The following is a 15,695-nucleotide window of genomic DNA, read 5'->3' as shown; positions in this document are numbered from 1 at the left end:
TGGCCTGCTCTGCTTTCACTGTGCCCTCAGACCCTGACAGCCCACTGGCTCCCCCTCCACCATTTGCTCCTGTTGGCCTGCCCGCTGGCTGGCCGAGGGCTCCTCTCCAGCCCCTGGCCCCACCTGCCCGCTTCTCTCTGCCTCCTGGCCTGAGCCTAGTGCACCTCCGGCTCCGGTCAGTCTCTGCTTCCCACCACCTGTCTACCTGGAGCTGAGCCACCTGGGTCTGGTGCAGAAGCCTGGCCAGTCTCGGTCAGTTGTGGGGAGAAACAGTGGAGTGGGGGGAGGGGCTTGACTGGGCCCCTCCAGGCAAGTGGGTCCTGGGGGAGCCCGGACGGGGCAGGCCCTGGTCTGGCTGATCTTGCCACTCGCAAGGGGCCGGAGCGATTCCCCACCCCGGGACCAGCCCTGGCTGCGCTGGTGGCTCAGCCGAGCAGACACAGTCACATCCCAGCAGGGCTGGTGAGTGGGGCTGGGGGGTGGGGGAGTGGGTCTCTGGAGGGCTGGGGGTGGGTGCATGGCTGTGAGGGAGCGGGGAAGATCTGTGTGTTGGGGCACTAGGGAGTGGGGGTTCTGTGTGAGGTGCTGGGCAGTTATGGTGGTGTGCAGGGCGCTATGCATTTGTGGCAGGATCTGGTGGGGGCTCTGGCCATAGGGAATCGGGGGAAAGGGGGCGTGTTCTGGTGTTTGGCAGGGAGGCTGCGTGGCACGGCATGGGCCCACCCCCGAGGGGAAGGGGCATGCTGGCAGCACAGAGCCGGGTGGGCTATTGTGCATCTGGCAACTGCCAGTTTGTAAATAGTGCCCTCACACTGGGCTGGGTGGAGCAGGGCCACCCCTGCCATGCTGTGCCCCATTGCCCCGGCTGGTCCCTTGTTCTGGGGACCGACCCCCCTGCGCCATGCTCCATTGTCCCCATGGGGGCCCACAATTATGTTTGGCGCCGGGCCTACAAAAGGTTAATCCGGCGTTGAATGGCATCCTAGTGTGTTCTGCTGTTTGTCTCTACCTGATTTGCCAAAGCTTTCTTCACCATGTCTTTTGATTTTGGGATTATTTTATTTTTGTAAGTGTAAGTAATTCCTTACAAAAGATATGAAGATATGCTGTTGTGTTGTCCATCTTCAGCTTTAGACACAATGTATTATAATCCAGTCTGGGAGATTCACAATGCATCAACTTCTATAGCCAGATCCTCATCCAAGAGAAAGTAGTGTTTCCTTAAAAAGCTGCAGAGGGAAGAAATTAATAATTTTCTCTAACATAGTGAGTGACTAACACTTAGCTATGCCTTTTGGCTCCTATTCCCTATGATATGGGTACATATCAGTATCCCCAGTTTACAGATGGAGAACCTCATGATTGGAGAAGGTAAATGACATGCCTGTTGTCACACACAGTCTGTGCTGGAACTTCGACACTGGCTCCCAGCATAATGCCTATTTTCAGCCTAAAACAAGTTACACAAACAAAGAAACTGAATATACCTTTATTTGTCCTGTCTCTTTGTGCTCCCACATACTTTGGTCACAGGGAGGGTAGCAAATTGATACAATATGTATTAAAAAACAAAGTAGCAGACCCATCCATTTATTATGAAACTAGAGATTTATTTTTTATTTGACTCCTCACATGCATCAATGTAATGTAATGTGCTAGGAATGGCTTATGAACAAAGAAATTGAGTGAAGAACCAGAGGTGGTACTCATTGGTAGACCCTCAAATCTTTTGATGGTTTTATAAACTCACAAAGTGTTTTAAAAAAACCAAAACAACAACAATCCACCACCACAGTCTTAACTTGTCCTTAACCTATTTCAAAGTTTCATATTTTTCTTGGGTGGCAAGATTACCTTGCAGTTAATGAAATGTTATTTCTTTAATCTATCTGCATTACTTATATAATCCCATTAGTGTAGTATCTGAGCATCTCACAGTCTTTTATGTATTTTATTCTCACAACTACCTGGTATGGTAAAGAGGTGCTATTATCCCTGCTTTACAGATGGACAACTGAGGCAGCGAGACACTTAGTGATTTACCTAATAAGGTCATGCAGGAAATTTGTGGTGAAGCAGAGAGTTGAACCCATGGCTCCTTAGTTCCAGGCTAATGCACTAATCACTGGACCATCCTTCTCTTTTGCCTCAAAATATCTGAGAGAGCACATATATTTCATGCACAGTATGCAGAAGAATTGTGTGTTTAAAAAAAAACCAAAAACCCTGAAGGATAGTAAGTGTTTATTCGAGACATTGAGTTGTAAGATTTTCATATTTAAATATTGCGTACAGTTATAATGCATTTCTTTCTGTCTCTTGGATTTGAGAAGCAAAAGGCTTTTACATAATGCAAAGCCATAAAATGCTATATGATTAGACATCTGGTTCCTTGTTTGTCTTATATTGCATAGAAATTCATTAGAGAAAGATCTTTACTCAAGTATTACTAGCTAGTATTAAAGCTAGTGATGAAGACCAATGACTGTCTTGCTATAGCTTACTTAGTATGTTGGATAAAGCAATATTAGTACACTGGCTGGTGTGTGTGTCCTCTGTTTTAATATATAAACTCTGGGTTTTTTTACAGAGCTTTCTGGGGTGCTGCATCAGTGCCACGTGCTGGCATCAGAAATGGTCCATTTCATTCATCAAATGCAGTATTACATTACATTTGAGGTACACTTTATCCATCTAATTTGTTACTGTTAAAAAGGGAGAATAGTCACATTTAATAACCAAGGTGACTTATGTGTCTTCTATTTAGAGTAGAAGAGTAACTATATAATCTATCAAATATAGAACAGCTTAGCCCTGAATCCTTGTTTTCTAGGTCCTTGAATGTTCATGGGATGAGCTCTGGAACAAGGTCCAACAAGCACAGGACTTAGATCACATCATCGCTGCTCATGAAGTTTTCTTGGACACAATCATCTCTCGCTGTTTGTTGGATAGCGACTCCAGAGTAAGCCTTTTTCTTTGTATAAAATCATAACTTTGTTATGTCAGCTCATGCTTAAATTATAAAAATATTTTTTTTATATTACAGTAGCACCTAGAGTCCTCCCCCCCGGGATCAGAGCCTTATTGGACTCGGTGCTATGCCCAATGCCTACACTGAATCCTCTTCTCCAGCTACCCCTTTCTTGAAGTGACTTCCTCTGCTCACATGGCTTCCACCAACTCTAGGCTGATGGCTCAAATCTACCACCCTACCCCTAATTTGTCTGCCTCTGTCCAGTCCTGTATCTCAGCCCGTCTAACTCCTCCAGGATGTCTTGCCATCAACTTAAACTTTGCAGGGCCAAAATTGAACTCTTTGTGGCCCCCCCAACCCTGTCTTTCTGTGTCACTGATCACAGGATTGAGTGAGAAGAATGAAGATAGTGTCCATTGAGTATCATCTAACTCCTGCTCCAGCATCATTCTGACCATGTCTGATGACACACACAGCTTTGAGTCCCTCCACTACCATCTCCCCCACACCAAATACAAGCTTCAGATTAGACCTGGTTGGAAAAAAGGGAGGAAATTGTAAATTTTGTATTGAAATTTTTTTCTTTCTGAAACGTTGACCGGCTTTGACCAGCTTTACTTCTAGCATTTACCTTTTAAGTCCCTAAATATTTACATGCTCTGTATCTTATCACATTTCTCCACATGCTGATTCCATCCTTGTGGCATGTTTGTCGACTTCTCCCACAAGAATCTTCACACCTTCCTCCGTGCCTCCTTTTATGTGAGGAATACCCTCTGCAGACTAGAATGTGAAACCACTACCCTGTTCTCCTTCAGATACCTTCTCAAGACTTGTTCTTCCACGATGCTTATGGGAATCTCCCAACAGATAACTACTAGATAGATAGCCAGTAGAGACATCAGATGTTTATTATCTTTTTGACCTATGTAAATGCCTGTTCTCATTACCATTGCCCTCATCTCCTCTCTCATATTTATTTCGATAGTGTAATCCACCCACTTTCTGCATCTTGCTTTGATTATATTGTAAACACTTTGAGGTGGGTACTATATTGTTCTGTATAACACATAACACACTGAGAGCCTCCAAGCACTACTGTAATACAAATAATTATTTCCTTGATGGGCCAATTAGCCAAAAAAGCTGCTTTTGAGTTGGAAAAGGGCAATACCAGAGCAAAGCCCTTCATGTTAAAAATTCAGTTGTTTTACACAGCTACTAAGAGCTGTACAACTGGTAAGAATTTAAAAAGAATCTTTTAGGAGAACAAAGAGGAACTGCGAAATGTTCTCGCTCTTTCTTTCTTTCCAGACTTTCTGTAGCAGTAACATAATTATTTTGGACCTAGAAGTGGACTATTGGCCATCTGTTTTACTCCACTCTTCCCCTTAATGTTCTTAACCATTGTGATAATCTTCAGATAGAAAAGTGGGTCACTTGGCTTGCATTTGGGGTGCATATGCAGGCACAGAGCTTGAGATGAAGCATGTTGCTATTGCAATATGGACTGGCCCTTTTTAGTTCTGGTAAGAAGTGTATTAAAGTTTCTCCTGAATCAGGGTTTTTTGCACAGTTGTGCCCTAGGTTACCAATTTGTTTCCAGCTAAATAATTCTTTAGTATCTCAACAAATGTAACAGTAGCTTTAAAATCCTCTTTATATCCAGAATTTTCTTCTTTTTTACTCTTTCTGAATCTTCTCACAGACACTTCTTAACCAGCTTCGAGCCATTTTTGATCAAATCATTGAGCTTCAGAGTGCTCAAGATGTAATGTACAGAGCTGCTTTGGAGGAGCTGCAGCTGAGGTTGCAGTTTGAAGAGAAAAAGAAGCAGCGTGAACTTGAGGTACAGTAAGGCTGCCAGTGTAATGTATTATGGGTACGGCTAAGATTTTATCACAGTTATTTTTAGTAAAAAATCACGGACATGTCGCAGGTAATAAACAAAAATACACAGAAGCCTGTGACCTGTTCCTGACTTTTTCTTTTTAAAATAACTGACAAAAGGGGGAGGAAGGGCTAGGAACTGCGGGGGGCGGCCCTGGCCGTCCTGGGCCTGAAATGGGAAATGTCATGGAGGTCTCTGGGAGTCATGGATTCCGTGTCTTCAGTGACCTCTCTGACATAATCTTAGCCTTAATTATGGGTGGCAATTATTTGAAACAGATGGAAGAACAATGTATTTTTTAATTTCAAGTGGATGTGCTTTTTAAGACAAAACAGACATCCAAGGTTGTTAGGTACCTTTGCCAAAAGTTAAAAATATAGTCAGAGAGAGAGTATATCAGCAGCTTCCACATACTCCATAGAAAGTTAAATAGAAGGTCTTGCAGCAGGTCTTGAAAGTCAGCCATTTTTGAGATGTTTCAGACTGAGGAGTGGAGAGTAGGTTCAGAGCTCTGAACCCCTCTTGGAAAATGTCTTGCCTAAATCTAGAAGTCGAATCCTTTTCCCTTCCACCATACAGATACATTCAATTGGAAGAGTGGATATGCGATGAAACCAGCTCATTCCTAAACACACACAAACTTACGGAATTCTCATTTACCGTTGTCTATCATATAATAATTCTTGGCCAGTACATTTTATAACTTGTCACCTTTTGTCGATTAACACAACTAGTTAGTTATATTTGCTGCATAACCAGTGTGAGGGGGTTGACAGTCACAATATGAGAAGCTGAATATGTGGATTGTTATGATGAATTTCGATGTATGAACATGTCAGTTTAGTCCAGTTGTTTGCTGGACCTATAGTTTATACATGTGAGGTTAAACATCTCTCTCACTTTGTTCTGTAGGGTGAGTGGGGAGTAACTACTTCCGAAGAGGAAGAAGAGAACAAAAGGATTAGAGAGTTTCAAGAATCTATACCAAAAATGTGTTCACAGCTGCGAATACTTACACATTTCTATCAGGTGACCTTCAGATTTATAAGGATTGTTTAATCTGTACCAAAAAAATAAATTTGCCAGTTTTGTATAATTTGAATTTGTAAAAATCAAAACTACCTGCAATTTCAATATGAATGTTCGTCTGTCCATGATCTGAATTTTTTTTGTTTTAAAGCATTCGTGTCAGCTAGTCCTCAATACAGTGTGTTGTCTTTTTAAATATGTTTTAATTAATTCAAGAGTGGCTCCATGGAAAACATCAGCCGTAGGAAAATTGATAGTTTGTAGGTGGATGATATTTGGGAACTTCTAGTAGCTGTTCTGAATGAGCTTTGAAAGCAAGTACTTACTTACACGATGGACCATGATAGCCTCTTGTGTTAAGTCTCATACTTGTTTCATAATGGATTTAATAGCTCTTTTAAAAGTAATCTTAATCCATATAATCCCAATTGCATTCCATTTACCTTCCTAATCTTTGCAAATGATTACTACCCAAATAATTCTCTTAAAGAAACAGTCATTTTCTGTTCTTCTTTTAGGGATGTTGAAATGGGTAGTGTCTGAGCAGCTAAGTGAAAGCATGCAGAGTCACATGCTGTGAAAAGAGAATTATTCAGGCTTACTCTTAATTAGTTACATTTTATTCCAAATGCACCATTCACTATGGAAGCCCTTAGCTACATTTCAAGCAAAGCATTCCACAGGATTTTTTTTAAGGAAATTAACGTTACTGTAATCTACCATAAAACGTTAGGGCCACACTTCTATCAATTTACGAAGGTCAGGAAATTGATTGTCAAGGATGGATTTTCAGTTTCAACTTGCCCTGTTGTGTCTAGTTGTCAAAGCTTATTTGAAATGTCTCATCGTGTACTTTTCTGAAACCCCCTGCAAAGAGCACTGTGTAGGATAAGGACAGTATTTTTTAGCGATAACTACTCAAAAGCCAGTAAATAAAATATAAAATTAGATGTTGAAGATTACGGTGATATCATCTTCATAATGTATGTTTTAATGTATGTTTCTAACTAAACTTGTTGAGCCAGTTCTCTTCCTGTTTTGCTGTTTATAATTTCCCACATGTTTAGTACATTAGACAAAATACAAGATGTTAAATGTAGACCTATTAAATAAAAATAGATCAATGAGTTAGGGAGACAGCAGAGGTTTCTTCTAAGTGAACCACGTTCTGCATTTATACAGCATTGTTGTTACCAGGACTGATGTAGGCCTTAGACAATAAAACACGTGTAGGGGGTTGTTTTTTGCAACACTAAGCCACCAGTAGTTCCACCATTACTGCTTGCAAGGATGCATCATGTCTACACTAGCCATTCTGGCTGTTATAAACCTGTTCAACATGTTCTTGCACAGCACTCCTCCATCTTTTGCAATACCAATTTGTGGGTATCTGGCTCATCGTTTCTGACCCAGGTCTCCAAAGTTGGATTTGTGATAGTAACTGCCAGAACTGGCAAGGTTCTGTACTAAATGCTTTTAAAATGTGAATCTTGTAAATTAGCATGTCTAATGTATGAAATCGTTTTGTAAAATTAAATAATACCAGCTCCACCTAAAATACTGATGCTACTAAGGTTGTCTGGCACTTCCTAAGACCCTGTTTTTGGTTGCTTATAACTTCGTGAAATTTTAACCCTTTGGGCTGAAAATTTCCATGCTGGCTGTCTGCCTTGGGGTGAATTTTTGTGCAGAATTTCACAAATGAGCCAGATACCCACAAATTGGTATTGCAAAAGATGGAGGAGTGCTGTGCAAGAACATGTTGAACAGGTTTATAACAGCCAGAATGGCTAGTGTAGACATGATGCATCCTTGCAAGCAGTAATGGTGGAACTACTGGTGGCTTAGTGTTGCAAAAAAGACAACCCAGTCTGTGAATCTAGAAGGCACCAGCTTGCCACGCAGTAACATCCCATGGGGGCACTGCTACAACTCACTGCAAGTTTTGTGGTATGTGTTGATGTCATCTGGGGATGAATCAGGATTGTATAGTGAAGGAAACTGTTGGCTGTAGGGCCCCTGCCTCATTTATTGTAGAATTTGGAAGGTGTGTAGTAGAATGAGGCAGAGGATTGCTGGAAGAGAAATTAATGGTCTCAGTCTCTGGATGGTGAAAGTGGTTGAAAACCATCCTGGAGAACTAGATTTTAATTCCTGTCTCAGTCAGGGAGTTTCTGTGTAATGCTGGGCAAGTCATGTAATCCAGACTTTTCACTGGTAGACACTAATAGTGCATTCCTCATTTTCTGGGTCCCCAACTTGAGACCCTGGGTCTGATTTGCAGAAGTGCTGAGCACTCACAGCTGCAATTGAAGTCAGTGGGAACCCTGCTTTGAACATATAAAATTTGCTATAGAAAAGTCAGCTACTAGGCGTTGGCTGACGCCTACATTTACTAGATATTTTTGACCTTAATCTCTCTGTTTTAGCTCCCCATCAGTAAAATTGGGATAATATCACTCCCTCACTGCACAGAGGTGTTATGAAAATAAGTTACTGAATGTTTGTGAAGCACTCAGACACTGTAGAGATGTGTACCAGAGAAAAGCCCAGGAGGAAATTAATAATTGATTTCAGAACAGAGTTTGAATAGTGTGTAGTAAATAGGGCCTAGGGTTACCCATTGAACTATGAGGAGAAAACAGACAGTTGAATTAAGTGGGCACTGTCTGCTCTGTGCAAATGAGGCAGGGACTTGTGGGTAAAAAATAGCATATGATCATGTAATTAAGCTAGCATCATATAATGCATATGCACAGGGGAGTGAATTAAGGTTTCACAGGTAAACTTAGTTCTGATATTTACTAACTTTTGAGTGCGTGACTTTGCAACCATAATAAAGCTAGTTTAACCATTTTTCTGTGAGATTATAAATAAAACATTTTTAAAACAATCAAAATCTTGAGTGCATGCACTGCAGCTAACAGAACACAATTTATGTGCATATAATTACATAAGCTGCAGTACCTTGAAACAGAAAAGTAATTGATAGTGTAATAAACATTGTAAAGTAGCTGCTGAAGGGGTTGCAGGAGAACCAGTTGCAATGGTGCAGCTGCGACATCAGTGCTTTCATACTGCAGTGATTCTGGTGTGGGATACAAAGCTGAAGAGGCTTCTCAGAATAAGCAGTGCCCAACTGGCGTAGAGCTTCTGCTGTTGTGGTTATAGGTTTTCTATTTTTAACTTCAGTCATGAAGTCCCTGTATATAGCTGTGGATTTGTTATACTTAGTTTTGCACTTTTGTATGACCATCTCCACTTGATTTGTGAACTATTAATTATAAACATTCTGCTTGCCTTTCCTTTCAGAGTTCCCTGTTCCTCTAATACAGTGCTACCATTCAGATCCTCAGTTTGTCAACAAATACTATTGCACACAAATGACACCATCTGTACATTCTGGTGAATCTCCTCTTTTTCCCTTTTCATTCAGGGCATTGTGCAACAGTTTTTGATCTTACTGACAACCAGTTCCGATGAAAGCCTTCGATTTCTTAGCTTTAGATTGGACTTCAATGAACATTATAAAGCAAGAGAACCAAGACTTCGTATGTCTTTGGGCACTAGAGGGAGACGCAGCTCACATACGTAAAGCAACTTCTAATGAGTCTTCCTGGAATTCTGAAGGATGTTAAACCTGGTATTGGACAAGGCAGTCAGTGTCTACATACTAAAACCAAATGGCATGCAGTAGGTGTCTATGATTTCTGCAGGCAATATGTTTTCAGTCGTGATTGTGTGACACTGTAGGACAGAGAGCAAAAAAGTCTTGTTTTTTACATTAACGTTTGTAATATTACAAAATTAAATGGGCTGGTTTAAACTGTTCCAACTGATCTGCTAAATCTTCCTCTTAATGAAGACCGTATTTTATTTGGGGCTTTTTAAGCTCTCTTCACTGTAACTTACATTCGTCTCCAGGAAATCACATCTTAATTTGTTTCAAAAGGCTCCATTTCCTTTTTTAACAGTAAAATAAGAGGGCGTTATTTTTTCTATATATATTTGTTCTATTGGGATATTGCTTTTGTTAAAACCAAGAGATTTGGATCGAGACCTAATATCCATATTAAGAAAAACATTTTACTATACTGATTTTCAGTGTTGTGATGTATTTGTGTGAGAAACTTTGTATCCTGGTATGTAAACTTTACATACGTTTTAAATTTTTTTCTCTCTTCAAAGCTAACATTTTCAAAATTTTGATTTGTTATTCCAGGCAAATTCTGCTACTATACAAAAGCAAATTACAGGACCATAACAGGTGTGACATGTATCACATAATATAGCATCCTAAAATTGAAGTTAAAACCTTAGTGCTAGCCCAAGTGAAGTAAAGAAATGTGTAAATATGGATAGAAGTGAATGAAGTATTTTGTGGTCAAAATCCTATGATTAGAGAGGAATTGACTTGGATAATGAAGACTACTTATTTCTTTCTTGCCTATTTTTCCATTGTAAATATTTATATATTGCTGTCCAGATGTTAGGGGGAAATGGTTTTTGTAAAGATGTCATTATATCAAGTCATTTAAGTATCCATTTATTATGTTCCACAAGTAAAAGCTTAGAAAAATAAAAACACGACTATCTTTCAAATACTTTGCTGTTTTTTGTGACTGGAAAATGACACATTTTTGGAGAAGGTGGAAAAAGGGTAAATTGCATAACAATATGCATTGATCTTTTTTAATTACAAAATCCCTATCCATAGCAGGTCTTGGTATGCTCACATCAACTAAGTTCACAATTCTACAAAAAGTTATAACATAATTACACTGAAATCCCAACAGCCCAGTCCCATAATAAATCAACCCATGTGATCAGAGCACTTGATCAAGTACTCCAAAGCTTGCCTCTTTCCCCTTCCCTTCACCTCTCTGAACATATGGGGAAAACAGCCTACACTGCATGATGTAAAGCCCCTTTGTCTATCAAGTTTGGGCTACTTTGGATCAAGAGGGAGGAAAATTCCATTTTTGAGAACACCCTGTCACACAACAGCCTTGCCTACTTTAAAACATCGGTGCTTCAGTTCAAGCTCCCCCACTGACTGTGTAGTGGTATCAATGAGGAAAGGTCCTTCAAATAAGGAGATCGTTCAGGTCATCAGCCAAGAGGAACATGAGCCTAAATCACAAGTTGTGGTACAAAGGTCATTCAACTCCAGTACCTGAAAAAGGCAGCTAAAGCACTGAGCAAAGATGACAAAGTTTTTTCATTTTCAGTATTGCCCTGGTACTATGAACACAGTTCAGCCTGAATCATCAGTTTTTTTCTTCAAAACTATAAATTTGCCCCACAACAGGAGGCACTTGAAATAGAAATGAAGTGAGGAGACAGTGAATTAATCAGAATGTCAACTTGAAACAAATCAATTGACCAAGACCTTGTGGCTCCTAAAGTAGACAGAGAAACTTTTTTGCCTCCCTCCCAGCCACAATATAAGATGTCAAGCATTTTCAACAGAATCAGCCGGATTCATCCTGAGACTTCCACCACGGATGTTTTAGTTGTTTTTTCCTCTTGGTTCATTTGTTGCAGATCAAGGTGATCTGTGAGAATGAAGCTATGGATTAAGATGCCTAAGGGCCAGTGCACTGATGGAAAACAAGTCTGGTACAGTATAAAGTCATACTCAATCATCAGTAGAATGGTCTGAGAATGGAACAGTGTTCTTCAATTTGTTTGGAAATGTCCAGGTTCAATTAACCTCTGAGGGCAAACCATCAAAACAGGTACATTGCCCTGCCAGGAAAGCTGTGCCCTAACCATAGAGTACTCAATTTACCCACAGTGACAGTTTCTTCCTAATCCCTATTAGCTAACGGCTGGTTTATGCCCTGAAGTCTGAGGGGTTATATCCCTTCCAAAACTCTTGGGATTTTTAAATCCTTGTTATCACAACTCTGGCTATTGTCCATATAAAAATTTGATTTTTTTTTTTTAATAAATCCTACTAGCCCCTTGAATTAAATGTGGCAATAAGATCCACATGCTAACTGTGCATTGTGTGAAAAAATACTGCCCTTCATCAATTTTAAATGCTTTGCCTTTCAAGTTAATTGAATGGCTTCCTGTGTTAGGAAGGATTTTGTCGATGCATTTTCTTCAACTTTCTCCTTAATCCCACCCCCCAATAATGTTTTCAGTTCCTTCACTGCACCTAAACTGCCCTAATGACAATCTTTTTGCCAAGTGTAAAACAGCATATACTTCATCCATATAAACACTCATGTCTTTTATTTTTCTTCAGCACTGTGGGCCGTTGCTCCTTTCCTCCTTGAGGCCATCTCCTATATAGGCTTCCTTGATTCACTCCCTGCTTTCCTGGTTCTCCTATGTTGCTTAACTGAGCCTGTTGTGTTGACTTTGGAGGATCCTATTTCCTCCTCCCTTCCTCCCACTGTGATGTCCCTTCTGGGTATGTTCACAGTCTTCTTCTCCTTTGCAATTTAACTCACTTATTTTCAACTGCCACCTTTACAATGACTTGCAAATCTACCTCTTCCCCTGACAACTTAGGTCAAATCTCCACCTGTCTCCCCAGTAAGCCAGTCTAAAACCCACTCAGGCTTGCTGCTTAGAATTTTGAGTTTAAACATGCTCACAATGTGGGTACCTAGTCCCCATTAGATAAAATACTTAACAAGTTATATACTGAGTTAACATCTGTGGCTTGAGAACATGACCAAAATGTAACTGATGCAAGGATCTGAGTCTGTAGACAGTATGGAACAAAAGTTTTTGAGAGAGGGGAACTGTCCCAAGTATCTTAATGGAATATTAATTCCAAGACACCTATCAGCACCATCCCAGTAGAGTATTGTGTGCAGGAAGTCTGGTCTCCCCACCTATGCCAATGTATCCTGGAAGCCAAGGTAAGTACTGGGGGACCCCTGCACAACCACCCCTGCTGTTCCTGGTGGGCCTGGGGACCCCATCCTGCTGCCCCTCCTTCCCTGGAAGAGAAGAAGCCCCTTTGCCACTTCCATTCTATGGGTTGCAGGGTTGAACCCCAGGCAATCCCAGTCATAGCGTGCCTAGGTCCCCAGTTTACCTTCATCTGGCCCTGTGCCCCTGTTCCATCTTCTCAAAGGAGTTTACATGATAGAGTCCACCCTGGAAAAGGTTACATCACATGGACTTATGGAACTGGACATAGCAGACAACTGGAGACTTAAATTCCGTATCTTATTCTCTCTGAATGTTTTTGCGCCGTTACCATCATATCAGACTGCCACACAAGCGTGAACGAAGTTATCTTCATAACACTCCTAGGATGTATGGAACCATTATTATCCCAGTTTCCCACAAGTAGGGAACGGAGACACAAAACTACAGGTTCAGCAAAGCTCAAAGGCCTGTGTAATTCTAATCAATGTGAATAGTCCCATTGACTTTAAAGGGACTGCTTGCATGTAAGTGATTTAAGTGCTCTGTTGGATAGGGCCCAAGTCAGAGGTCCTCAAACGGTGGGGCACGGAGGAACGTTTGGGGGTGCGTGGCAGGGCCTGGGCCAGCCCCCCTGGGGGATGAGGAGAGCGAATGCGACTCGGCCCCACTCCGCTCCTAGCTCTGCCTCAGCCGCGGCTCCTGGCCCTGCCCCCAGCCACAGCCTGGCTGCAGCTCCTCACCTGGCCCTGCCCTCAGCCCCTGGATGCGACTCCATTGCCAGGTCTGCTCCCGGCCCTAGCCTTGGCCCCCTTACCCCGGCCGCATCCCCCACTACCTCCGGGAGCCGCAGCCCTGCTCCCAGCCGCGGCTCGCGCAGGGGCATGGATGGGGAGGGACATGACCCTGAAAAGTTTGGGGACCACTAGTCTAAGTGATTGCCCCGAGGCCACACAGGAAGTCTGGCAGAGTGTCATTGCTCTGTTACATGGTGAGTCAAGTCATTTGATCTTCTTTGCACCTCAGTGACAAAATGAGGATAACTGTATTTGCCCACCTTTGAAAGTGCTTTGTAAGCTATTCCGTGGAAAAGCCCTGTATAAGTGACATTGTTTTTGTAATGTGATAGTCTGAGTTCTCCCTACAGCAGTGTTATTGTTGCTTCTTCTGAGAGAAGACTAGTTGTAGTGTGTGTGTGGAGTGTGAGGTTTGTGGATAAGCTAAATCCTGTATTTTAACAGTCAAGTATGGTGGGAGGAATGTGGCAGGGGGAGGGGTGGTCTGGTTCTTTCTGACCCATCAGAGTGGTAATGTCGGGCTAGCTGAAGAGTGAGTTCTTGTAATATTTGATAGGTAGCCCATCCAGTCCTGGCTTTTCTCAAACAATAGGTCTTCTATGGCCTTCTGGATTTCCCTGGCGGGTCTGCTGGTGGTGGGTTATATCTTGATACGCTATTGAAATTGGATTCCATTAGATAATTCATTCCTCCTTTTTTTCTTTGTAATTTCACATGAGTGAGTGTTGTGGGGGTTTTTGTTTGTTTTTTAGAATCTGGAAGTATTTTATTTATTTCCTCTGGAAAGGAAACAGTCAACATTAGTTCATTTTAGAGAGAGGATATGATTCCAAGGGTTTCCTCTGAATATTTCTTTATCAGCCTGCTGTTAGCTTTTCTGTTTTATCTCCAGTGTTCATATATTGACTGCATGGAACTGAGTAATGCTATTTCCATGGGTATTTTTAATTTGTTATTCTCCGTTCAATTTTTCTAATAATTAATATTACACTGTCTTTCTCTTTCCCATCCAAGCTCCTTCTATTCCCTTTATATTTTAATCCTTTCAGCCCAATAGTGTGGTTTTCCTAGAAAATTTCACTGGACTCTTGGCAAACTCTGACAAGTTGATACTTTGTTCTGAGTTAAAACTCATTTGTCACTTTTCCTTCTACTTGAAACTGTTAGCCATCCCCATTGCACCATTTTTTTAAAGAATGGGACTATAAAAAATAAAATAAACCTACTTTTTCCTATTTTTCTGTTGTCTTGCTCTCTAGTCAGACCTGCTCTCACTAAGACTTTTCTCCCACGGCAGTACTCTAAGGCCTGCTTCAGAAAACATCCCTATTCAGGACGGCACTTAAACATGAGTCAATGGGACTTAATCATGTACTTAAAGTTAAGTATGCACTTAAGTGCAGTCCTGAATTGGGGCCTAACCAGCAAGGCTCCAATCCTGCAAAGATTGACACACATGCTTAACTTCATGGAGGTGTACTCATGCTTAAGGTTAAGCATGGGTGCAAGTCTTTGCAGGATTGGGGCCTATATGCCCTAAAATAGCTGACTATATTCTTACCAATGATAATTTTTAGAGAGGGGTAAAAGTACACATGTGTAGGTGATGGGTAATTTTTTATGTACAGTTTTAACGTAACCTTCTACAACATTGGTACAAATGTTGTAGAAGGTTAAGTTTGGAGCTTCTGTTCTAAATCCTTATCAGCCATAAAATCCATCTATCTATCTAATCATCTATCTATCTAATCATCTATCTATCTAATCATCTATCTATCTAATCATCTATCTATCTAATCATCTATCTATCTATAAATAATGTAAAACAGAACAAAAAACCAACTCCGTATTTTGGGCTGAAGTTTATGCTTGGTTTCATCCAAAAGATGAACACAAACCTTGATTAATATCTATGGAACTGGTTTAAAGTAATGCATAAGGGGAAAAAAAATAGGGGTGGGATTTTAAAAGCCCTCAGAACACAGGCCTAACTCAGACTTCAGTTGGAGCACATAGGCCAACACAGAAAGCTTTTGAAAGTCCAATACTACGTAGATGTTTTATGTATTTAAGTAAACATTCAATTGTTGCTCTGCACTAAGAA

At 41.0% G+C, this 15,695-nt stretch overlaps 1 protein-coding gene across 4 annotated transcripts in view; it reads left to right on the top strand.

Moving 5' to 3' along the window:
* Positions 1-15,695, top strand: part of TUBGCP3 (tubulin gamma complex component 3) — a 152,348-nt gene that overhangs the window by 110,791 nt on the left and 25,862 nt on the right. For 2 of the 4 annotated variants that reach the window (XM_073350029.1, XM_073350021.1), the window contains exons 18-22: positions 2,591-2,679; positions 2,834-2,965; positions 4,686-4,826; positions 5,781-5,897; positions 9,334-10,499. The exons of 1 other annotated variant lie outside the window; for it this stretch is intronic. In XM_073350029.1, coding sequence (XP_073206130.1) covers positions 2,591-2,679; positions 2,834-2,965; positions 4,686-4,826; positions 5,781-5,897; positions 9,334-9,492 — 638 coding nt within the window. In that variant the 3' untranslated portion in view covers positions 9,493-10,499. Of the gene's footprint in view, positions 1-2,590; positions 2,680-2,833; positions 2,966-4,685; positions 4,827-5,780; positions 5,898-9,333; positions 10,500-15,695 lie in introns of those variants that run through there. One more of the 4 variants, XM_073350040.1, reaches the window with a different exon arrangement.

The sequence above is a fragment of the Lepidochelys kempii genome, chromosome 1 (assembly GCF_965140265.1).
Source record: "Lepidochelys kempii isolate rLepKem1 chromosome 1, rLepKem1.hap2, whole genome shotgun sequence".
NCBI classification, from domain to species: Eukaryota; Metazoa; Chordata; order Testudines; family Cheloniidae; genus Lepidochelys; species Lepidochelys kempii.
This window is presented reverse-complemented; position numbering and strand designations above follow the sequence as displayed.